Source organism: Aethalodelphis obliquidens, unplaced genomic scaffold (genome assembly GCF_003676395.1).
Source record: "Aethalodelphis obliquidens isolate GAN/ISIS:26980383/991018 unplaced genomic scaffold, ASM367639v1 scaffold26, whole genome shotgun sequence".
In the NCBI taxonomy this organism is placed as follows: domain Eukaryota; kingdom Metazoa; phylum Chordata; class Mammalia; order Artiodactyla; family Delphinidae; genus Aethalodelphis; species Aethalodelphis obliquidens.
In genome coordinates, this window is record NW_020837970.1 from 20388415 (window position 1) to 20412817 (window position 24403).

A 24403-nucleotide genomic window follows, 5' to 3' on the forward strand; every position below is an offset into this window, starting at 1 on the left:
CTCACCCCCTGACCCGCTGGCCAGAATGGCTTTAAAGGCAAGCAGCAGACACAGGTAAATAAATAGCTTGTTTATTAGTAATATGTTACATTATTAAAGTGCATTGAGAAGAGATGCAGGGGCCGAAGCTGGAAGGCCACTAGCCCCAGGCCCTGCCCCAGGCTGGCCAGACACAGCCAGAGAAGGGCCCAGCTCTCTGCTGAAATCCATGGACAGGACTGGGGGCAGAGCCGCCCACCTGGAGAGCTTGGCCCAGGTCGTCCCTACAGGAATTCACAGTTTAGCCTAAGTTATAACATGTCCTGAGCTGAAGGTGGGAGGCTAGGAGCATGGAAGCACAGCCCCTGGGGAAGGGGGCTGAGGGGAGGGGAGGGGAGGGAGCCCCCACCCCCCCACCCCTCAACCCCCAATGCCAAGGGCAGAGTCCCGGAACCTCCCCCTGAGGACCTGGCTCCTCCTTCAAAATGAACACGGTGAAACTAGCGCTCAGTTTTCTCCTTCATTCTCCCCTGTCTCCCTCATCCCACCCCCTCCCATAACCACCCCACATCAGGGGCTTGGACAACGTCCCCTTCAGACTGGGCTCCCAGGGCAGAGCCAGCTCATGCCACTCTCGCCAAACCCACACCCATCCCTGGACTCTTATCGCATTCCCGGGAGCCACAGACTGGGACCCCCCTGCCCGTGACCCATCCCTTCCCCAGCCCCTCCCTCCCCACCCCACCCCAGCACGCAGTTTTGGTATTTCATACAGATGCAGTCAGAAGTAGCTATACATGAAATAAGCCTAACATAAAAATAGAGCTTTTTCCGTCCTTCTGTCCGGAAAGCAAACATCCTTCAATAAACATGCAAGGCAGCTGCCTAGTGAGACCCAGGGCTGGTGAGGGGGCCACAGAGGGCAGCCCTGGGCCTGCGGGAACACTAGCCGCCCCCAGCCATGGCAGGAGGGAGGATGAGGGGGGCGATTTGGGTATAGAGAGTCCAGAAGGACTCAGGCCTCAGCCCAAACGTCCAGAGATGGGGTCCCAACTCCCCTCTTTAAACCCCACTCTCTGGGCCACAGGCTCTTAGGCCAAGAGCATCATTGCATTTAGTCAGTTTGAGGAGCAGTTTTTGAAAAATGGTCTCCAAAAGATAAAGTCTTGGGTCAGCAAGGCGCCAGCTTCACAGTCGGAGCCTTCATTCTCTGGCCCACACCCGCCCCTGCCCCACCGGGGCCCAGCAGCCGCCTGCGGCTGGCCATCTCCAGGCCTGGCGTTCCCCGTTGGGTTATGTAGTTCCCCTGGAAGAAGTGGTGGGCAAGGAGCTCCGGGCCCAGCCGGTTCTGGGTGTGAGACTTTTCTAGTGCCTTGGGGCTGCAGAAGCCTGCAGCATGCCCAGCCCCAGGAGGCCCTAATGGACCAGCAGGCCAAGAGTAAGCGTGGGCAGGACACCCAGCCAGAGGGAGGCAGCCAGGGCGCGGGCGCGGCCCAGCAGGTGTGAGGTCATGGCGCCATCCTCGCGCAGCAGCTGCCAGTGCTGAGCCTCATGGAGGTAGGAGCCCTCCTGGGCCTCGCAGTAGTAGTGGCCGTACTGGAGGTCCGTGAGGTTCTCGATGAACAGGATGCAGTTGGGGCTCTGGTGGCCAGGCTCACAGCTCTGCTCCACACTGTTCTCGTGGCGCCACGAGTAGGTGGCGTGGCGGGACTCCATGGGGCAGCTCAGGTAGTAGCGAGAGTTCTGGGCCAGGGAAACCTTCTGCAGTGGGGCTTGTTCTGGGGAGGGATGGGGAGATAGCCATGAGGAGGGGCTGAGGGCTCCCAGGGCAGGCTGTGTCCTCCCCCACTGATAGGCCTCCAAGGCCAAGGCTTCTGAATGAACGCGGGGAAACCAGCGCCCAGCCTCCTCTTGACTCTCCCCTGCTGCCCTCACCCCACTCCTCTCACAACCACCCCACACCGACGGGGCTCCCTCCACAGGACTGTCCTGCCCATCTGTCTGGAGCCCCCAGGACCAGACCAGGCCTCCCTCAGACAGGGCAATCGGGGCACGGCGGTACCACCCTAATGGGATGGGGGCAGGGCCAGGTCATGTACCTGGCTTTGGGTTGGGGCACCCCTTGTGTGGCTCGGCTGGATTGATGGACTGCAGCATTGGCCTGGAGTTGGAAGGAAGAGAGAGGCTAAGCAGACAGGAGGCCACAGGCCTGGCCCCTTCCCTGTCCTCCTCCCCACCCAGCATCAGCAGTGGTGCCCACCCAGAGGAGGGTCTGGCCAGAAGGGCTGCCTCCTGTAGCCCATCAACCCCCACTGCTGTGTTCGCTGTCTCCTAGCAACAAGGGATCCCAGCCAACATACTCTGACTTTGGGGAGCTGTAGATGGAGACGCAGCGGTCCTGGTTCCAGCCGCAGTAGGGGTCTCGGGCCATGAGGCAGCCATGGCAGCCCCCACTGTAGACCTCACACAGGTCCAGGGGCACCTGGCTCACCTCCCACTGGGAGTTCACGTACAGTTTCCGCTGGAAAGAGAAAAGGACTGAGTCAGGTCAGGGCCCCCATCCCAACTGAGTTCTAAGCCCCTAAGTTTTGGTCCAGATGCCTGGCAGACCCTGGGGCCCAGAGACCCAGCAAAGGACATGCAAATCACACGCAGAGGAGCTCTGTCCTCACCTGGCCATCCCTGGGCAGCCCCATAGGGCAGGGGTTGGTTGGGGAGGCTCACCCGGTCAGCGTCCAGTGACATGGCCTGGATAGTGGCCGGACGGCGAAAGGGCTGGATCTCCAAGATGCTGAAGACAAGGCTGTGTTCCCGTTCCCCCGACTCCACCACCTTGTGGATGGTGCCCTTGTCTGTAGGTGAGAGGCAGAGGGTCAGCAGGCGGGAGTCCCACCACAGAGCCAGGCAGCCTCCCTCTGGGCTGAGCTGACCGGGAAAGATGCCGGTGGGGAGGGCTGGGAAGTCATGGCTCAGGCAAGGGTCATAGGACTGGGGTGGGATGGGGAGAGGACAGCATGACCGGGGAGGGTCTTAAGAGCCCAAAGGCATCGCAGGAAGCTTCCAAGCCTGGGCCAGGGAGGCTATCGCAGGAGGCCCTGGGCTCCCCAAGGCCGCAGGGGAAGCTGGAGCATGGAGAACAGAACCAGCAGTCTCACATGGCCAAGCACTGCTAAGCCTCCAGATACATGCATTAGCATTACTTCGTTTAATCCTCCACACCCCTGGGAGGTGGGTATTATCATCCCCACTTCGAAGATAAGGAAATGAGGCTCAGAAAGGCTAAGCAACTTGCTCAAGGTCACACAGCTGGTGACTGGAACCCAGAGGGGTCAGAACTCTACCCCTCAACTTCTTCTATAAACCCCTGTGCTTCCTGGACTCTTTGGGATTTGTTGTCTTTAAAATAAACTTTTTATTCTGAAATAATTTCAGATTTACAGAAAAGTTACAAAGATAGTACAAAGAGTTCCCGTATACCCTTCGTCTAGTTTCCCCTAATGTTTCCTCTTAGATAACTGTGATCTTTGTCACAGCTGAGCAGTTGTCACTGGTACATAATTATTAAATCGACTACAGACTTTACTGGGATTTCACGGGTTTTTCCACTAATGTCCTTCATCTGTTCCAGGATCCAATCCAGGATTCCACATTGCATGTAGTCTTAGGGGATTTTAAAATTTTTATAAAATCTTAGATCTGAAAAGGACCTTAGGTTCAGCATAGGGGAACCCAAGGTCACACAATAGGCTGCCTGCCTCAGAGGCCAGTGCTCTCTCCATTCACACTTATCGGGGACTAATGGGCATCCTGACCCCTAGGTCCTCCCAATCCGACCTCACGGGCTGTCCCAGTTTCTAGAATAGCCTACCTCCCTTTTGCTCCCTCCCAATTTCCCAGGGTATCACTTGCCCCAAAAAAGCAGTCAGATGACCAGATGATTGCCTGCCTAGGACCTTTCCTCTATGTGTCTGTGACCCGCCTCTGCAGGCTCTGGGATGTGGCCCCTTGCTCCTCCGGCCCGACAAGCTCCCAGCCCAGTCACTACCTTCATACACACACTGCCCTTCACCTCCTCCACACAGCGTGGTGACAGCCTCCCATCGCTTCTCCCAGCCGTGAGAGCCTCCCATTCTCTGCAGAAAGGTCTATTTCATATCTAGCCCCAATCCTTCCTGCTGCAGACTCCAGAATAGTATCTCTCTGCAAAGGCCCTGCCATCTGGAAGTCCTTCGTCACATCTCACTAAATTCTTTGCATCCCACATCAAAAGTTTCCTCTCATCTGCATAATCCCAAAGACAGGGAGAGGGTCCAGTTTCCTCGCTCTGCGTGGCAGAGGCCCACAGGACACCCTGGACCAGGTCCTTCCTCCTGACTTCCACATCTTTTCCTACCATCTTCAGGAGTCAGACAGCTGGACCAAAGCTATACCCAGCTTTGCTCAGACTTAGAACATTTCTGCCTCTGAATCCTGGCACCTTCTAGCCTACGATGCCTTTCCCTCTCCCTTCTGCCCCACCTCCTCCGGGAAGCTCTCGCTGCCTGACTCTTCCACAGCCACACACATTAACTCCTAACAGCTCTTAGTCACTCAATTCTCCCAACCAGATGTTAACTACATTATTCTTTATACCCATTTTTACAAAGCAGACCAGGGGCGGAGTGTGGGGGGGCAGGAGGGGTTGGTCCCGGGTAGCTCCTCACCTGTGGTTAGGTAAAGCACATGGAAGGTCTCCCCGTTGCTGGCGTGCATGCGGTGGACAACCACTTTCTGGTAGTGGTACTTAGAGTGGAACAGTGGTGCCTTCAGAGGCCCCATGGGCTCCACCCTCTGCACCACCTCAGGGTGACTGTCGGCCACCTGGAAGGTCTCTGTGGGTATCGGCTGCCGGTCTGGGAGGCACTGGGAAAGGAGAACAGGTCCAGATCAATGGGGTGGCTGGGCCATGGGATTGGGGCCTGGGCCATGGTGGGTGTCACTGCTCACCTTGCCAGGCCGTGGGTTGGGAAGGTCTGAGTGATAGCCCTTGAGTGAGGAAGTGCGGAAGACCTTGTCAATGTCACCGAGGGAGTACACGCAGACGGCAGAGTAGTTCCTGGGGGACACACAGGCCACCTCAGTGGGAGGCCCAGGACCCACCCACCTCCACTCACCCAGGCGAGCCCAGCACCAGATGGCGTACAACTGCAGCCTTCCGACCAAGCTCCCTGGCCTTTGAGCTCCATGAGGGCAGGGATTATCCTGGGGGCCATGGCCAGCGCCTGAGCATTACCAAAAACCATTGAAGGAAGGAGGGAGGGAGGACGGGAAGAGGGAGGGAGGGAAGTTCAACCTAATTTCTTTCTGTTGCAGTGCAAAACCACATCCTCTATTCTGCCACAGAATCACTGAGTTCAGAGGCCAACCCCAGGGCAGGAGAAATCCCAACATGTGCATCCTTGGAATGCTGATGCCCAAGGAGGCCAGACCTCCATCCCCTTCCCAGACTGCTGGGTCCATGCACACAAGAGCCCCAGAGCAGGGTCTTGGCTTCCCTACCCTGCCACCCACCTCTCCCCACACACACCTGACACTTTTTGCCTGCCTGTTTTCAATCAATGAGAGTGATTAAGAGGTGTGAACTGTCAGGCGCAGGCAGTGCCTGAGCGGGTGTAATAGCACCCGGCACCCAGCACCCCAGAGGCCGCAGCAGCCTTTTCCCAGGCACCGCTCTGAGTACACAGCTGGCGGGCACACAGGCACAGTGCAGCCGTGAGCATGCATACGGCGCATGCGCACACACCCATGTGTACAGACTCACAAACACACCAGCACACACATGTCCCCGAGCACTGTGTGTCCACCCACCCCAGGCCCAGCAACAGCCTTGTCCCTTGAGCCGGGGTCCCTGCTCTTACCACACCAGCCCTCCCTTGGGCAGGGCCCAAACCCTCTGATCCCCACTGGACACTTAACTAATGCCAGCCCCAGCACCAGGACAAGGGCCACTCACCAGGGGTTGGAGAAAACGCCATAGACCCTAGTGTCCCTCCACTGGCCATTAGGGTCAGGGAGCAGGAAGACGTCCTGCAGCCTGTTGAAGTTCTTGTTGCTGGTGGCGTCACTGCACACCAGCATGGCTTTCAGGAAGGTGTTCCACTTGGAGACCGACAGTGAACTCTCTCCACCCTGGTCCCCCTGGAAGGGTGGAGGGGAGAGGAGGTCCCTCAGCACCTGCCTGGGCTGCCCCACACACCCGGGGCACCTGCTGCCGGGAATGCCAGCACCCAGCTTCTGAGGAGGAAGGGAGGCCCTGAAAGGGGTCGGGACCTGCGAGGGGACGAGGCTGAGGTACCTTACCACTCAGGCCAGGTTCTTGGGCCAGGCTCCAGGAGGCAGGCCTGGCTGACCCAGGGCACAGGGCTCACACTAGGGACCTGCAGGGTGCGGGTACCAGGTCCCCACAGAGCACACCGGCTCAGATACACATCTGCCCACTCTCACACGTGCACGCTCACACACACGACACAGACCTGCACAACCCAGCACCTCCACACAGGGGAAACACACACACGTCATTGCACTCTCATTCGCACGCACACGCTCATGCACCCTCTCCACGAATACACACATTTGCACACTATCCCACGTGCACTTGAGCCCAACCATCTTTACCCACTCACAGGTGCAGGGACACTCCTGTGCACGCACACTTCCTCCCACAGTCCCATACAGACTCACTTGCACATTTGCACACAGGCAGTCACACACTCACTCGCTCCTGTTCGGGCACAGACACTCAGCACTTGCTCACCCTGCACAGCTGGGCCACTCGGGACACATTGAGAGGGGCCTCGGGATTCTTGTCAGGGTTGTCCTCTCGGAAGAAGTAGTAGATCTTGTCATCGTAGGCCTGGTCTTGGTGCACAATGGTGGCCTTGATGAACTGCGGGTCTACCGGGGACAGAAGTGATAGGGTGTGAGGCGGGGAGCCCCTCAAAGGACCCACCCACACCCTGCCCACCCTCTGAGTCTGCACAAACAAACCCGGGTCAAATCACACCTGGAATAAACTTCAGAAAAACAGATCTAACACCCCAAAGGGCCTGAGCCTCTGCACTCCCACCCCACACCTGTGTTGCCCTCTCTTACAAAGATGTCATTGGCCCAGGAGCAATGACTTCAGGCCTAGGGACTGGGGGGAGAGCCCTAGGGGCCCCTATGTCACTTCTGACTAAGTGGCAGAGCCCTAATGAGGAGGGAGTGGGTGTTGCCCCCATGTGAGCTCAGCAGAGGGATACGCTATGGCACCCGGGGACTCCACACTGGGTCTGGGCTTTCCTCTGATTTGTTCCCAGAGGGTGCTGGGCCCATCCTGCCTCCACATCTTTCTCTCTGCTGTTCCCCTGCTCCCTGCCAGGCCAACCTCCTCAGCTCTATCTTCCCAGGGCTGTACCAAGCTCCCGCTTTCCCGACTGGCCTGTGGCCCTAGCGGCCCTAGGGGAGCCTCCCCATAAACGTGCGGATCCCATCTGCCGCCCTGAGCATTCACACCGCCTCATTCAGCCCAGCCCAGCCCAGCCCAGCCCAGCTGGAGCCTGACTCACTTTGCATGACGGTATCACTGGTGTACAGCTCAATCTCACCCTTGATACGCCGGAACCGAGGGATCTTCCCATTGTATTCCTGCTTCCGGATAGTGGAGTACACCTCAGAGCCTGGGCACAGCGGGAGGAGCACGGGTAAGGGCACACAGGCCCTGGAAATCCCTCCCCCGGACCTGGGGCACCAGGCACAGAGCTGACCACCCTCCCCCTGCCCAGGGCAGCAGCCCTCTGGGAACCCTCCTGCGCCAGCCACAGCCCTACCGTCAAACAGAACCAGGGAGTTCTCATCTGGGCTGAAGGGAGCATAGCCTCTCCTCTCACCAAGCAACTCTGCAGTGTCATTCACCTGGGGGAGACCAAGGGGGTCAGACTGCCATGTGATCCCACAGTCACTGCCTCCCATGGGTGCCAGCTGCCCAGCCAGGGTCCCCATGCTCCCCGGAACTCTGTACAAGGTGAGGCCAGCCTCAGAGTCCCCCCACCTCCTTCCCACCATGGGGAGCAGAAGCCCATCAGACAAGGGTGAGCTGACCAGGCACAGGGGGAGGGGCCTTCTCACCAGGGTCCAGCAGCTGGGGCGCCGGGCATTGGTGCCGCAGACCAGCAGCCCCTCGCCCTGCTTCTCCAGGAGCGTGATGTAGTTCTTGCAGTCCTGCTCGGGAGAAGGGGAAGGAGAGAGGTTTGTTGGTGGGAGGCCCTGGCAGGCCTAGCACTGGGACCCTCGGTCTTGGGGAAGAAAGCATCAGAAGTCTGAGCACAGGAGGCAGCCTCTAAGGAGGGCCCAGAGCGGGTGCAGCTGACGCCAGAGGAAGGGCCTCAGGGAAGGAGTGTCTCCCCCTCAGACTGGGAACCCTGGGGCAGGGCTACTTCTCTCCTCCCGGACTGGGGCTCCCAAGACAGGGCCAGGCCTCCTTCCTCAGACTCTCAGGAACCTTTCCAAGGGGTCCAGCCTCCCCTCTGCACTCCCTCTCCCCCACTCACCTGCTTGTCCCGGCAGGACCCCTTCGTGGAGCCAATGTTCACCTGAGGGGAACAGGGGGAGCGTCAGTCCACTCTGCCAGGGGCAAGATGCCCCCGTAAGTGCTTTCCGTGCATCCTCAGGATAGGCTCATTTGACAGATGAGCAACTAGGGCTCTGAGAGGAGGAGTGATTTACCCAACATCACACAGGCTGCTCAGCCTGATACCCGGAGCCAAAGCCCAGAGCTCATGAGCCAGCCCAGAGACCTCAGAAGACAGGGGCCATGGGGTTCTGGAGCCCAGCTTCCCGCTAGGCCTCCGCAGTCGGCGCTACCCGCCCAGCCAGGCGTGTTAGCTCTGCGCTTCTCTCCACACTGCCCCAACACCCACGCCAGTTGGGACCACCCTCAGGGAGCCTCCCCCAGGGACCATTTATGGGATATAATAGGGGGTTGACCAGTTCTGGAAGAAATGCCAGTTCCCCCGGATTCCCTCAGGCTCCTCTCCAAGGCCAGAGGGGAGATAAGAAGATGGGGAAGGGGGAAGAGAAAAGGGGGCAGGGAGAGGGGTCCAGGCTCACTGTGCGCATGGAGGCGTTCCTGCCCTTGGAGAAGTCGAAGACGTAGACCTTGCTGCGTCCACCCACCCACACGGAGGAGCTGCCCGGCTCGTGGAAAAGCACCGTGTGCGGCTCGGCCAGGCCAAAGTCCACATGGTCCTGCCCTGCATGGCCTAAGGAAGAAACAATTGGCAGAAACGTTGAGGCTGGACCCTGGGCTGGAAGATCCTGCCCCACCCCGCCATGCACACCGGCATCCCCCGAGCAACTAGTGCTTGGAATGGCTAGGGCGGCGCCTGAACTCAAGAGCCGTGAGCGGGAGAAGACGGGGGTCCTCTGGCGGGGTCCAGCAACCAGATGTCCTCACCCCAAAGCCATGACCCCTACCCTACAATATGTGTGACCTCAGAGTGGGGGCAGAATTTAGGGACCCCTGGGGAGAACAGACCGCCCCCCACCGCCACACACACACTCTGCTGTTCCTAAGGGGCTGGGCTTGGGCAGGAGGGACCAGGGCTCCCAACTCTGCTCTGAGGCTCTCTGCTATCTAGGACAGAGCAAGCAGCCACTTCCACCCCCTGCCTCTAAGAACCCCACGTACAGTTCAGGTTCCCAGGAATCACTTTGCTCAGAACCCTATCCCCTCCTTCAGGAAGCCCTCTCTGACCCTTCCCAGCCCACTCCATCCCCTTAGTGAGCAGGTCAGTACAGATCAGAGCTGGAAAGGAATCTTAAGTCCACTCTCTCCCATTTTAAAGATGGAAAAACAAAGGTCCAGAGAGGGGCAGCCCAAGCTCACATGGTCAGTAGCAGGCCAGGAACCAGAGCTCCTGCCCCCAAGCTGGACTCTGCACCCTGGCCTGCCCTGGCCTGGTTTCACAGAGATCCCAGCTCACCCCGGGGGGAAAAGATCAGCCCTCCCTCCCCAGCAACTCTGGGACAGGGGGCCCTTCACAGAGCACAGCCTGGGCCTTTAAGTAAAAGGGCTGACCGGGACAATTTTTCCCAAGATAGAAACTGCCTGTAGCCAGTGCCTCCGGGGAGAAGATGTCTCATCTCCGGTGACACTGCTGAGGTTGTCCTGGTTGCAGGGCTAAATTACAGGAATGGGACAGCCTGTGGCTGCGCCCCCAGCAATCAGCCATCTTCCCACCTTGGACCAGCCTGGGTCCTCAGCCTGACCACTGTTTACTCAGCTGCAGCAAACTCAGGGGCAGCCAACTTAGCAGGGACATCCCAGCAGGACACCCTCCAAGCCCAGAGAGAACAGAACTGCCATGTCCTTGAGTTTACCCCCAATTCCCCTTGGTGCCGCTTGAACCATTCCTACCGATGCTGCATTCAGCAGGGACGAAGAGCACGACCTACCACGCGACCCCCACCTTCATTCCCTTTCCTTTCCTTAAGATACATCCCCGCGTGGCCAAGTCATCCCTGGAAGTGGGCTATTCTTACCCTCCACCTCAGCTGTTGCCCAGCTCACTGTACAGATGCAGAAACGGAGGGCCTTCAGGGATACTCTAGCCCAAGGTCGCACTAGAAGGCAGGAGAGACTGGCTCATCCAGACTGAGTAGTGGTTCTCAGGTGCGTTCAGGGAGATGCCCGCACCACAGGCCACAGAGAAGTGCTGAGCTCACTGCCCTCGGGTTCACCTGGGTCTCCTCCGGTGCTCCGCAAATAGCCTGACAGCTTAGGACGTCAGGCCTCCCAGGACCCCAGGGCTGCACAAGGTGGGAGCTGACGGCCCACTTCCTGCTGGGTGGTAGGGGTGTGGTGCTGGCCAAGGCTCGGGCAGGGCTGATAGGTCTCAGGCCCCAGGCCCCCCCTCCCCACCAGCTGGAGGGGACAGACACAAGGCCTTCCTGACTCAGCTCCATGGCTCCAGCTCCCCTTTCACCCGCAGCCTGAGCAGCGGCCACTGTTCCCACAGCCTAGCCTGGAATCTAGACAGTCTGTAGCCCCAGCTCCCCACCTACTCCCCCAGACAGCCAGGCGACTGGGAAAAGCTATATGTCTGTGTCTGAAGATGTTGGGCTGGGGCCTGAGATCTGAAGCCCTCCAGAGGCCACAGGGGAGGAGCCCCACGGCTCAGGTCATGCTGGCCACCTCCAGACAGTCACCTCGGCTCACATCAAGGCCACAACCCCAGGCCTCAGAAGAGGGGCCTGCACAGCCAATGTACAGCTCTAATGGTGGAGAAAGGGGTACGTGAAGGGGCCCTGAGGGAGCCCTTGTCTGGGGTCACAGGGCCGTCAGAGTGAGGAGGAGATGCAGTCCTGCCCTGGGAAGTCTAGTCTGATGGGAGAGACTCAGCCTGGCCCCAGAGAGCAAGGCCTGAGGGGGAGGCCCGGCCCTATCCCGGAATCCAGCTGGAGAGGTGAAACTGCAATAGCAAAGCAAGCCTCCATACCACGCAAGCAAAACTGCTGGTACAGACCCCAGAGCTGCTCACAAAGCATTGCTGAGAACACAGAGGGAGGGGGAGGGCTGCCTGCTGCTGGGTGCGGCGTCGGGGCCTTCCCAGCCAGGACAGTCCTGCACAGATCTGCAAGTATGAGCCCTGTTCCCCTCAAATCCTGGCTGCGGCTGCCAGGGTCAGGATATGGAGGGAGGAAGCGACTGCTCACCTCATTTTGCAGAAGAACAGGAGCCCGGGAGCATTGCCTCCCTCAACCCCGAAGAACCCGCCCCTCCCGGCTCTGTGCCTGGTGATGTGCATGGGGGAGATGGCACCAGCTCGGCCCCAGGACGAGGCCTTGGCCCGTTCTCTACCCCAGCCCCAGCCCGGCTCCCGTACTGCCCGAGGCCCTCAAAGGGCCTGATTGTGCCCGGGAAGTGTCTGAGCAGCAGCAGCTCAATGAATACATGAAAGGAAGCTTTGTTCAGGTCACAGGAGCCGGGGGCTGGGGGCTCAGGGGCAGGAGGGCTGCCTGGAAGTGAAGGCAGAACCAAGCCTTCACAGCCAGGATCTGTGGCCCCTTGGCACCAAGAGGGGAGGTGGCGGCATTCAAGGCTCCACCCACGCAGAGGCTGAGCAAGGCTGGGGGCTGCTCCTAAAGAGGCCCAGCCGAGGGAGCAAGTGCCGCATCCCTAAGTGCGTCCTTTTGCTTCCTTAGGAATCCAAAAGGATGGGGAAGGCGGACCAAAGCTAGATGGGTCAGAAACAGGCAGGAAGAGAATTCCGGCCAGTGGAAACAGCCTGAGCAACGGTGGGGAAGCTGGGGAAGCTGACCGTACGGTGGGTACAGAGACCTAATGAGAGGAGAATCAGGAAGGCGGGCTGAAGCCCTGAGTGTGATGGGGGAAGGGAGCTGCAGCGGCCCAAGGATACACCAACCCACTGCCTGTCAGTCTGCGGAGCTGCCCTCTCCTATCTATGAGCAGGGCCAGGATCCAGAAAGCCTCCTCTCTTCCAGCATCACTCCCCAGGTCCCCCTGCCTGGCCAGCCCCCTCTGCTTTCCATCCTGGATGTCTAAAAGGAGCACCGTCTGGCACCGTGTCTCCCCCCTCACTCCCCGGCCTGACGCATTAGTGGCTGACTAAGTGGGAGCTAAAAGCTCCCAGAATAACCAGGGGTTCAGGCAGGGGAGGGGGCTAGGGACACGTGGGGTGGGCATGGCCCCAGGGGCGGGCCGAGCACAAGCCTCTACCCCACCCCCATGTGATTCTGAGCCAATCCTGGCTCCTTCTGGACCAAGAAAGGGCACAGTCAGGCTGCCCCATACCCAGCTAGATTCCATGGCCCCCGAAGCCCCCACCTTCCTCACAGTGGCAGGACCAACAAGGCCCAGCCCCAGCCCCGCCAGAAATGAGGGTCGAGAAGATGGCTGGGTGCGAGGGGCTGTCCTCCCCTATCACAGGCCCCCAGCCAGGCCATCCATGGGGCTCTGATCCTGTTGGAACGAATCAGACCTTCCTCTCATACCCCCCACCCTCCCAGCACAATCCCAGCAACCGACTGGCTGGGACAAGTGTGCACTTCCGTGGAGTGGGTTTTCCTAAAGCAGGTCTGCCTGGTGGAGCATCATTCCTCCTCATTCACTCTGGGTGCTGTCCCCATCTGGTCCTCGCCAACCCCGTATCCTCATTACTTGTGAAAGAGGGCTGCTCAGGGGGAGGGTGGAGTGGCGGCTAGGATGGGGGGCAGTGTCGTTACCTGTGAAGGGAGCAACAAGGGATGGACCCCACAGTTTGGTCTGGGCAGGGACAGCCTTCCAAGCTGACCCAGCGACCTGACGGGCCTTGAATCCTAACCTCAAGGAGCCCTTTGAGAGTAGGCAGTGAGGCGGGCTCTGAGAAGGGCAGGAATGCTGCGCCCGGCAGGGAGTGCCTGAGTCAGGCAGCCAGGGAGGCCCGAGCGAGCGTGGGGCAGGAGCCAGGCCTGCCTCGGACTGGAGGCCCAACCACATCAGGCAGGAGTCTCCTCCCACAGTCGTGCCCCACCTGAATCACCAGTCCCCCCTCACACCCTCGCCAGAGGAAGAGGGAAGGCCCGTGCAGGGCCCAGGAATTAGCCTGCAGCCTCGCCACCCTCTGGAACCCCACAGGTCAAGGTGGAAGGGAAGAGAATAGTCACTAAGCTGAGGGAGGCACGGAGGCCAGAGAGCCCGTACCACTGGCCCAAGGCACAGAACAAGGGAGACAGGGGAGTTCCCTGATAGCCTGGTGGTTAGGATTCCAGGCTTTCACTGCCGTGGCCCGGGTTCAATCCCTGGTCAGGGAACTGAGATCCTGCAAGCCACACGGTGCAGCCAAAAAAAAAGAACAGGGAGACAGAAGCAGAGCGAGGCAGCCGCTCAGGGTTTCTGGTGCCCATCACCCGGCTCCAGACCAGGACCACAGCCGGAACTTCCTTGAGCGCCTCTTGATCTTCAAAAAGCTGTACATCACCTTCTCTCCACTTCCCTGTGTCATCTCCTGCTCTCCACCCTATGCTCTCTTGCAGGCCAGGGAATAAGTCACTGACCTGATAACTGAAGGGAATCAACCAGCCACCAGTCTTCCAGGTAAGACTCTGATCTCCAGGGGCCTTCAGCAATCAAAGCCTTAAACTCAAAGGAATGACTAACTGTGGAACTCTGCGTGTGTCAGATTGGTGGACGGAAACCTTTCACTGGAGGGGGAGGGGGGGCAAAGGAACAAATGTTTCATCGATGTTGCCTCTCGCAGTATGGCCAGGCATGAGGGCACGAGCAGCCGCTCCTCATATCCAGAAGCCCAGTTTCCTGGGAGGCACGGGCCTGTGCTAAGGAAGGGCTGTGCTTGCCGTTGGGGTGCTGGCGACACTCAGCAGGGCAAGGCTCCAGACACAGCTGCCTGATGGGCAGAGCCGGTGTGCTGGGGCAGGCGGTGGGTCCTTGAGGCGGTACTTAGTTCATGGGGGTGTGGGAGGTGTGTCTCTCTTTATCAGCCATGGGAACAGTGAGCTGTGTGCTGGGCCGAGGGGGAGCGTCTTCCCGCCCACCAAGGTCAGCCGTGGGTGGGAGGGGAGCGCATCTCAGGTGTGGGCTCAGCCATGGTTCTAAAAAGCTTTGTGCTCCCTCTCTCAGCCAAGTGGCTGGTTGGCTGTGACTGTGACCAAGAGCTGGGCCTTCCTGAGTTTAGCTTCCTCCTCTGTGGACTGGAGGGGCTAAGGTCTAGGTTTTATGACCCACCATGACTCTTGGAACAAAACAATCAGGGTTAAGTTTGGGGGCGTTTGGGGAAAGTGTGGGGTAGTGAGTACTGGATAAGTCAGAGATGGCTTCCTAGAGATGGAGGCAGCAGAAGAAACCATGTCCTCATCTGCTTCCAGCAACTAGCTCACCAAATCCCCCAACCACCCTGTAAAGAAGGCAGGACAGCATCTGCGTGCCCATTTTATAGACAGGAAAACTGAGGGCCTTCCACGCCAGCAAGGGCTGTGTGCTCTCTGCACTGCGCCACTGTACTCAAAGGACCAGAAGGCTTGGCTGGTGGGGCAAAGGCTTGTGGGTAAGAAGTAGTGTGGAGAGAAAGCTGAGTGTGTCCTGGGGGCGGGGCCGAGCCGAAGCAGATTCCGGGGGCTCGGGGAGGGAAGGCTGGCACAGAGGCCCAGCCAGAGGGGGGAGGAGGCTCCAAGCCCAGGGAAGGCAGGAGGCCACGTCAAGATTCTGCCCATTCTTCAGCTCAGCAGGTTCCAAAAGCCCTAGAGTGAGGCTGAAGTCAGCTGGTGGATCCTTCAAAGGAAAGGATGGGCAGAGGTGCAGGGCCTGCCCTTGGGCCCAGAGCCAGGGCAGGGGTCAGGGAGAGGGCAGAGGAGGGCTAAGCCACCCCAAGTAGAAGAACGCAGGCAGGACAGGAAGACTGCTCAGAAACAGAAGGTTCCTTACCTCAGCCTTAGCCTGGGCCGGTGGGGAAGGAGGGAGGGGTCAGAGAACAAGGGCAGTCAGCCAACATAGGCAGTTAGGGAGAGCTAGCAGGGGCCGGTCTGCCAGGGCTGCATTTCATCAGAAATCAGAGATGCCAAAGGAGGAGGATGATACTGGCAATGATGATATCCCCACCCCCACCCCGACCTAACCGTTCCATAGCATATACTATGTGCCGGGCACTTCTCTGAGTGCCAGGTGTATTAATTCATTCAATCATCACTGAACTCTTATAAGGTGGCTTCTCTTTTTTTTTTTTTTTGCGGTACGCGGGCCCCTCACTGCTGTGGCCCCTCCCGCGGCAGAGCACAGGCTCCGGACGCGCAGGCTCAGCGGCCATGGCTCACGGGCCCAGCCGCTCCGCTGCATGTGGGATCTTCCCAGACCGGGGCACGAACCCGTGTCCCCTGCATCGGCAGGCGGACTCTCAACCACTGCGCCACCAGGGAAGTCCGTGGCTTCTCTTATTATGCCCATTTTACAGATGAGGGCAGCTGGACACAGAGAAGTTGAGTTAACTTGCCCAAGATCACACAGCTAAGTGGTGGTGTGGAGGTTGACACTCAGGCAGACTGACTCTGGAATCTGTATTTATAACACTGTGTTCCATAGATGAGCCCTTGGAAGCTTCTAGGCCAGCTTCTCCCATACAGATGAGGAGACTGAGGCCCAGAGAGGGTGGAGCCTGGTCAGAGGCTGCTTGGCCAATGAATGCCCGAGCTTCATCCACGATGCCCTAAAGACAGTGTGTGTAAGTAAGCGTGGGTGTGCAGGCCTGAGGTGGGGAGGGGACTAGGGATCTGGGGGTGTACTGCGGCCCTGAGTACTGACCAGCGTACAAGTATCCCATGGTCTCTGCCCAGAATAGAAGTGCTGTGCAGTCTGGGACAGGCTATAGAGAAGGGAGGATGTGCTGAGACCCTTCCTTACTATCCGGCCAGCCAGGTTCCCACCCAACCTGCACAGGCAAAAAACACTCGCTTCTACCCACCCTGGCTCCTCAGCTCAAGAACCCACCATGGGGTCTTCCCTGGTGGCACAGTGGTTGAGAGTCCACCTGCTGATGCAGGGGACGCAGGTTCATGCCCCGGTCCAGGAAGATCCCACATGCCGCGGAGCGGCTGGGCCCGTGAGCCATGGCCACTGAGCCTGCATGTCCAGAGCCTGTGTTTCGCAACGGGAGAGGCCACAACAGTGAGAGGCCTGCGTACTGCAAAAAAAAAAAGAACCACCATGGGTCCCAACTGCCTGTCCCAGCAGGGCCCGACTCCTCTACCTGGCAGTCAAGGCCCACCCGTCTCTGCTCATCTCTGCCACAGCTGAGTCCCGCTTCCACCCTTTGGCTTGTGCTTTCCCTTCCCCTGACTGCCCTTTCCCCTTCTCTCTAGGCACGTGGTCTTACCTGTCCTTTAAGATCTAGCCTCAATCCCCCTGGCTTCACAAAGTGTTCCAGACTGCTCCAGCCCTCACAGCTCCGTCCTCCCTCTGACCTTGTGCTATACACCATCTGGCACACACTATCTTCTCTCAGATCACACTGTTTTGGTGGAATTTCATCTGGATTGTGGGATCCTGAAGGTGAAGGCCAGCCCTCCTCCTACTCCATGGTCCCTGGGCCAAGCCACGGCCAGGACTGGGCAAGAGGGGGCAGCTCAGAGCGCAAGGAGAAGCAGGACTGGGGTAGGTCAAACCCCAGTGTCAGACGCGGAGACACCTTAGAACAGGTTCCTGGGCCGCTGTTAGGATGCCGAGCTTACCACAGTGACCTTCCTCCCTCACTAGGCTGGCCCAGAGCCCTGGGCCCAGAAGACAGAGAACACGAGCAGCAGTCTGTGCCCCGTTCTGCCCCACACCACGTCCCTGCCTCTCTCTCTAGCCTGGCTCTTCCCCCTCCCCAGGAAGTCTTCCCCTGTGGCACCACCCCACACTGACCCTTCCTGCTCTCACTTCCTGTCACAGTCCTAGGCTGCGCAAAGTTCCTGACCTCCCCACGTGCCCTCTCTCGTCACAGGCCGCAGGCCCACCTCTCCAGGCACCCGCATGCCCCCAAGGGCAAACCCAGGGCTTCTCCTCTTCCCTCCCCCAGAGGAGCGGAACACAGACCTAGGCACGGGGCAGGAACTGGCTGCCCTCCATCGTGAGGGCTGCCCCCAGGGGTGTGCTGGCTCAGAGCCCCAGCCCCTGACTGGAAGAAGGGGGTGCAGGAGGCTCAACAGCATCCGCCTAATCCCAGGCTGCTGTGACGGTTAAACCCAGATTAGCCCAGGCCATGACACAGATCAACCTGCCCCCGAGACCTGAGGCCCAGCTGCCCTGAGGAAAAGCCCAGAAGAGTGCATGGAGCTGGCCCAAACCTAAGGTCCTGAAGGGAGGACGGTCGTGGCTGCTGGGGCTCCTGGGAGCAGACAGCACTGGGGCAGGGAGAGTCTGGGCTCAGCTGAACTGGCTGAGGAGGAAATGGGCACAGGGAGCCATAAGCCTGGGGACAGAGCATGAAGACAGACAGACAAGTGGAGGGAGGCCAAAAGCTAAGGCCAGGGCAGGCTCGGGCAGAAGACCTAGCCTGGTCCCAGCTCTGCCTGTCTCACTGGGTGATGCTGGGCCAGTCCCCGTCATCTCAGAGCTCAGTTTCCCCATCTGTAGAATGTTGACCCAGCTGATCTCTGACGTTTGTTTTCTGACATCAGGCTGTGTTAGCGTCATCCAACAAGGTTCCTTAGAGGAAGTGAGATAGAACTGGCAGAAAGGAGGAGGGTGAGTTGGGTACATGGAGGGATGACCGGCAGGGCAATGGCCTTGAGGCAGGAAAGCATGGGGAGCTGGGGAATGGTGAGGGAAGAACTGTAGGAGATCAGGTGGGCTGTGTGCTCCAGCTGGAATGCTCAGCACAGTGACCCAGAGGGATGCAAGGGCCTGGAGAAGGCCAGGGCACAGTCCTGAAGACACAGCAGGGCCCAGGCCAAGGTGGGGGGTAGGGGTGGAACAAGAGGCTTGGAGGCTGACTAGACCATAGGGGGAAAGAAAGAGATGGATCAAACGGTCCGTCACTGCCTGGGCTGGCTAGGGAAGGGAGAAGTCCATGTTCTCTGATGGGGGTACCAAACAAGAGGCCACAGTCCCTGCTCTAGGAGGACCCCTTCCTCCCCCCTACCTCTCCCCCCCGCCCCCACAAAAGAGGAAGCTTCCAGGGCAGCCAGGCCTTGCCAAAAAAGGAAACCAAGAAAAGGGGAAGTTTTCTGGCCCCAGAGATGTCAATCAGAGCAGGGGAAGTGTGGTCAGTCTCTTGTGACATAGCTAGACAGCACTGCAGTGGCTGAAATGGGACTAGGGGTAGAGGGTAGGCCATCAGGTGAGGGCTGAGCTGTCAACTCCAGGGCCACCCACTCCTACCACTGCCCCCTGTAGGCTGTTGCGGCCCACCCCCTAGGCTGAGCCTCAGCTTCCCACCTGCACATTAGGGGCCCTGGCCTGGCCCTCCTCCAAGAAGAGTGTCCAGCTCTCCCTGCTTCTCCCAAGTGCCCAGCCTGGGTAGTGATATACCCCTGCTGAGGTGAAGGTTCCTGGAAGGGGAAGCTAGGCAGAGGAAGGTCATCTGCCCCTCCCACACCTGCAGGGCCCGGCTGATGCTGGGGGAGCTCCTCACCCCATGGAGAGTCTCTGCTGAGGACTGGGCCTCCTCACCTGGAGAACTCCTGTGGTCAGGAGTCAGGCGGAAAGCCCTGGTGTCCCTGGACCCAGCCCCAGACTTCCATCAGGGAGCTGTGACACTGGGGAAGTCTTCCCTGCCTGCCATGGTCCTTCCTTCCTACTGCTGGGCTGGCTGTGGAAGGTCAGGTGGCATAGCTCAGATATCCCTTCCTGCATGAAACCCTCCTGGAGCCCCCAGGCCCAGGCTGACTCAACGTCTCCCTCTTGGGGACCCCCACACAGCTCCTTTCCTCTCCTTGGTCCTAGTTGCAAGTTCTGGGGTCTGAAATCCTGTCACACCAGGGTACTTCCTCCTGTCCCATCCATCCCCAAGCTGGCTCCTATTCCTCTTGCCATCCTGACTTATCACCTCTTCCAGGAAGCCTTCTCTGACTGTGCAGACTGGGTTAGGTACCTCCTCGACCCCCACAGCTGCCTCTGTTACAGGCCCTGACACATTTCATTGTAACTGTAGGTTGACCTGCCTGTCTGTCTCCCCATCTACACGGAGAAGCCTATGGACACATCTAGTTTCTCATCCCTGGTCCCCAAGCCCAGGACCAGCACAAGGTGGGCCCCAGCAAATGATAAATGTCAAAAATGCTGCATTACTATGCCCACCCTTGAGGTCACAACCCAAATGAGCCACTTCCTCCAGCTGATCACCAGCCTTCGCTTATGAGAGAAAAAGAAAGGAAAGAACGCGAAACTAAAGGATTTCCCTGACTTCCCAGATTTCAATTTCTCCTCACTGCTAGGGTTTGAACAGACCACTGCAGCCTCCACCTACCCCAGAGAGGCAAGGGATTAGTGCTCTGATAAGTATAAGCTCCTCCCTATACCTGCTTTGGAAATTTGAGGAAACTGAGGCTCAGGAAAAGGCAAGCACTTGCCCAGAGTCACAAGGAAAATCAGCAGAGCTGGGTCCAGAACCAGGCTTCCAACTTCCCATCTCTTTCCTCCACGCCGTAGAGCTGGGTCCAGAACCAGGCTTCCAACTTCCCATCTCTTTCCTCCACGCCGTGGTCATCTTGGGCCTGTGCCAGCATCTACCTCACCCCAGCCTGCTCGTAGAATCTTCACTATTCAGGACAGAGGGGCCACAGAGCTTGGCAGGAAACTCCTGGTGACATCACCAAGCATCTCTCACATCTCTCCCAGCTTAGAAAACCCCCCCTCCTCCTGGGACTTGCTCCCCCACCCCGCCACCCTGTTCAGCAGGGGGAGTTCACCTTGAAGGTGATGAGTACATCTAAGTTCCCAAGGGGGCAAGGATTTCCACTGGAAATGGTGATGCTTGGAGAGCCCCAGCTGTGACCTCATCCCCTAGAGGAGGTAACAGCACCCCCCGCCCTGCGGAGCGGCCCCATAATGGCTCCCCCAGCAGCCACCAAGTCAACAATAACATCCTGTTGTTTAACCGGACAAGGGTGAGGCCAGAACCAGCTGGATAAGTGGAGACTGGGCTCTGTTTCTTGCTGTGGACAAGCTGGCTCACCTCTGACCTTGGAGGTCAGGGCCTTCCTGGGCTTCTCCATCTCCTCCAACCAGGGATGGAATGGGAGAGGGGTATACAGCTTACACAAGCGTGCCAACCTCCTGCCCTTACCTTCAAACCACCCCCTCCAGTCCCTGCTGCAGGGAGGTCAGGCCCACAAAGTCACATCCTTGACTGACCCATGTGTCAGCGACAGCCCTTGGGGGACAATCTCCAGAGCCCTGGCAAGCTCTGAGGGTCAGAAACAGGTACAGAGCTCAAGGGTACCTGGCAGGTCAGTACTAGCACATCCCTCTCTCTGCCCAGAGCTGTTCTGGGCCAGGCCTTCATCAGGCTAGAGAGGCATCAACCGCCCTGAGAAGGGCAGGCTGGGACCCTCCCAGAGCTCCCTTATCTAATCTTTCCCTAGAACTTATAGGTCCAAGCAGCAGAAAATAAATTATGGAGAAGATCCCTCCATACCCATTCCAGTCCCCACACCTGTCCTGTCTTACAACTAAGAGCCCTGTCTAGGCCTCATGGCGAAGCAGCTCCGAAACCACCATTACCCTTGATCTAGTCATTCCTGGAGGCCACCGTCCGCATCCCCTCAGCCCACTGGTATATAGGGAACTAGGCCTACAGCAAGGGTCCTCCTCTCACCCTACTCCTTCGTTTGCCCCGCCCAAGCCCATTCCCGTCCGACTACCATGTGTCACTCCACAGGAACTAGGAGGCAGCTGTCAGCTAGGCATACCATTACCAGCTGGTGGTCCTGGGGGACAGGTGGATGGCAGTGTCTGTCTGGCCAGTGGGGTGCCTGGCACTGGTGAAGAAGACCACAGACGGCTCTTGGACAAGATAGGTGAGGGGCTGGCACACCCCAGTGGGGGTCAATAGTGTATTACCAAGCAGAAGGCATGGCCAGTGTGGCTACAATAGTGAACTGTGTGCAGGGGAGAGAGCACTTTGGAAAGTGGGTAAGAGGACAGAAAGCAGTTTTAAATAGCCTCAGGGTGGGGACTAAGTGCCCGAGATGGGGAGGCAGCATTAGGTGCTAAGAGGTGGGTGTGCATTAAGTATGTGTGTGGAAGGGTATCTTGGGAAGATGGGGGATGTGGACAAGCAGAGCCAAATGCAAAGGTTTGGCGCAGAGGGAGATTCCAGAACACTCAGATGTGGCCATTCATCTGCTTCAGCGTGTACAAATGCCGTGCTGTCCAAGACAGCTAAGGGGACTGAGGCAAGGCAAAGATGCTGGGAAGGCAGAGGAAGCTCAGACTGGAGCTAATATGACTGAGGGGTGTGTAGGTGTCCACCATGAGTAGATAGATGGCCAGAGGTCCAGATGTCCTGCTCCACTTCCACCAGGAATGCCTCTCTGGCTGGGTAGCAGAGCTGGCCCCCAGAGTACCCTCTTTATGGCCAAAAAATTGCCTAAATCTTTCTCCACTTCCTAACCCAGAACAAGCACTGGTCCTGTGCCAGATCAGAGCCCCCTGACTGCACTGTGAGCTCACACAATGCAGAGTGACCTTGGGCAAGTCACATCCCCTCCACTGCAGCCGCAGTTCAGGCCAGTCGCTTTTTGAGCGGGTTTTTTTTTCTTCTTCTTCTTCTCTCTCTGCTAAGAATACCTGCCCCAGATAATGCTCAGGCTCTGGCAATCCCTGCAAACCGCCTCAGGCATCAAAGGGCTCCCGGAGGGGCCAGATCCCCCCACCCCCCACTGCAAGGCCACCACCACCACAGGGGGGCCCAGCGCCGCCAAATTTGGGGACAGAGCCCAGTCAGCCTGGAGGTGGGGAAGCATATGTGTGCATTGCAGGGGAGGCGAGCTCAACCCCTCGCGGCAGAAAAACCTCAAAACCCACCCAGCCGGCTTTCTGACCCATCGTACAGTGTGGTCTAAACTGAGGCGCCCCTGGGGGAGACTCCGGTCCCCCAAGTTCACATAACCACCAGGGCCTAAAAGCTGCAGCCCTTCCCCAGATCCTCTGCCTGGGGGTCCCAATGGCCGCGCCCCACCCAACGGGCACTGCCCCCCACGCTGGCGCCGATTCCTGGTGACAACTGCCACGTGCGGACAAGGAGGGAGCGGCCGGTCCCGGCACTGCAGAGGCAGCGCCCCGGTGCCTGAAGCCTCCGCACCGCACCACGTCCCGGCTCACCACTGGGTGCCCACCCCCTTTACCCGGCCTGCGCTCGGGGCCGGGGCGGGGGCGGGGGGCAGGCAGCGGGGTCTTTGTTCCCGCAGCCGGAGCGCGGCGGCGGCGGCGGCAAAGGGTCCGCGTCCCCCTTGCCGGCCCAGCCTGCGCCCCGCGCGACAGCGGAGACCGCAGCTCAGGAAGAGAGGAGCTGGGTGGGGGTCCCGGCGGGAGAAAGGATCCCGCACAGAGGCCCCACCGCTGGAGGACCAAGAGCGCCTCGGGGCCGAGAGAGGGGCCCTCTCCCTCCCCCCTGCGCCCGGGCGCTGCGGCTCCCGGCTGCGGGCGGACTTGGAGTGACTTAGCCGGGTCTCCAGCCCCCGCGGCTCTCTCGCCGCAGCGTTACTGCCCGCTCCAGTGTAGCAGCGCGCACATTCACACACTCACCCAGACCCACACGCTATCCACGGGGACAGCCCAGGACCCGCAGAGCCGCGCGCACGCACTCCCTCCGGTGCCGCACACTCCGCACCCGCGCCGCGCGGCATCGGATCCCGCGCCCCGCCGCTCACGCGGCGCCACCTACCTTTCCAGACAGCGGAGATGCGGGGTCCGTTCCTCGGGTGGCCTTGGGAGGCGGCGACCGTCCAGAGCAGCAGCAGCAGCCGCAGCGGGAGCCCGGACCGAGCCAGCGGACTGGGAACGCGGGCGCGCGGGGCGCCGAGGGAGGCGCATCCGGGCGGAGGCGGTGTCATCCCGAGGCCCGGGAGCGACAGCGGAGAGCAGCAGAGACTGAGCCAGCGCGCGACAGCAGGCAGAATCGAGCGCGAGGAGGCGGAGTCAAACGCCTGACCCCACCCCGCCCCCCCCCCCCCCCCGCAGCCTTTCTCGCCTCCCGGCTGGCCAAGGGGGCGCAGTGACCGCCGCCCGAGGAACCTTCACCACCTCTTCCTGGGCAACTCCACGGGGAGAACCCGGGTGGGCGGGAAGCAAGGCAGACTTGTGGTCTTCTGTGATCGGCTCCAGGTCCTGTCCCCTCTCAGGGCCTTAGATTCACTCCCCCCACCCCATAAAGGGATTGGCCTAGAAGTCAGGGAGGACCTCTCCTGAGGGCACAACCTCGCTAATGGTCAGTTAAGTGTTTGGACCCTGAAGGCTGTAGTGCTCAGAGGATGGACTGGCCTGAGTGGATAACAGCTCCTCTGAGCCTACAAGCAGGAGCAAGATGCTTTTCCCTAATGAGGGGGGGTGGGTTTCAGGCATAGGGTCAGTAACCTGTGGGGAGCACTCAGAGCCCCATCCTTGCTCTGCTGTGAGAACACGGAATTTTCATCTTGGCCTGGCTCCCTCCCCTCCTTTCTCCTCCCTTCCCCAGCCAGCAGCAGCCTTCTGGGCTGCCTCCCCCCCAGCCAGCTGGTGTATGCTCAGAAAATCCAAACTCATTTCCATGTGAGTGGAGGGGGATATAATTAAGAAGTCCCCTTCCCCAAGTAGAAAGAGAGGGGAGCATCCTGCATGCCCAGGACTCACTGTTGGGGAGGCAGAATCAGACCAGCTTTAAGTGATCTCTGCCCACAAGATGCATAGGGCTCAGCTGTGCAGGCAACCTGATGACCT

At 59.3% G+C, this 24403-nt stretch overlaps 1 protein-coding gene across 1 annotated transcript; it reads right to left on the bottom strand.

Moving 5' to 3' along the window:
- Positions 1-948: 948 nt before the first annotated feature.
- Positions 949-23557, bottom strand: SEMA7A (semaphorin 7A (JohnMiltonHagen blood group)). The gene is made up of 14 exons (XM_027123595.1): positions 23373-23557; positions 9106-9257; positions 8547-8588; positions 8125-8217; positions 7827-7911; positions 7566-7676; positions 6773-6912; positions 5972-6156; positions 4966-5074; positions 4683-4881; positions 2704-2831; positions 2340-2500; positions 2079-2140; positions 949-1757 (listed from the first exon to the last, which is right to left on the bottom strand). Exons 1-14 carry the CDS (start codon positions 23539-23541, stop codon positions 1396-1398), a joined length of 1998 nt encoding a protein of 665 aa, XP_026979396.1. The 5' UTR covers positions 23542-23557; the 3' UTR covers positions 949-1395.
- Between the last annotated feature and the right edge of the window lie 846 nt (positions 23558-24403).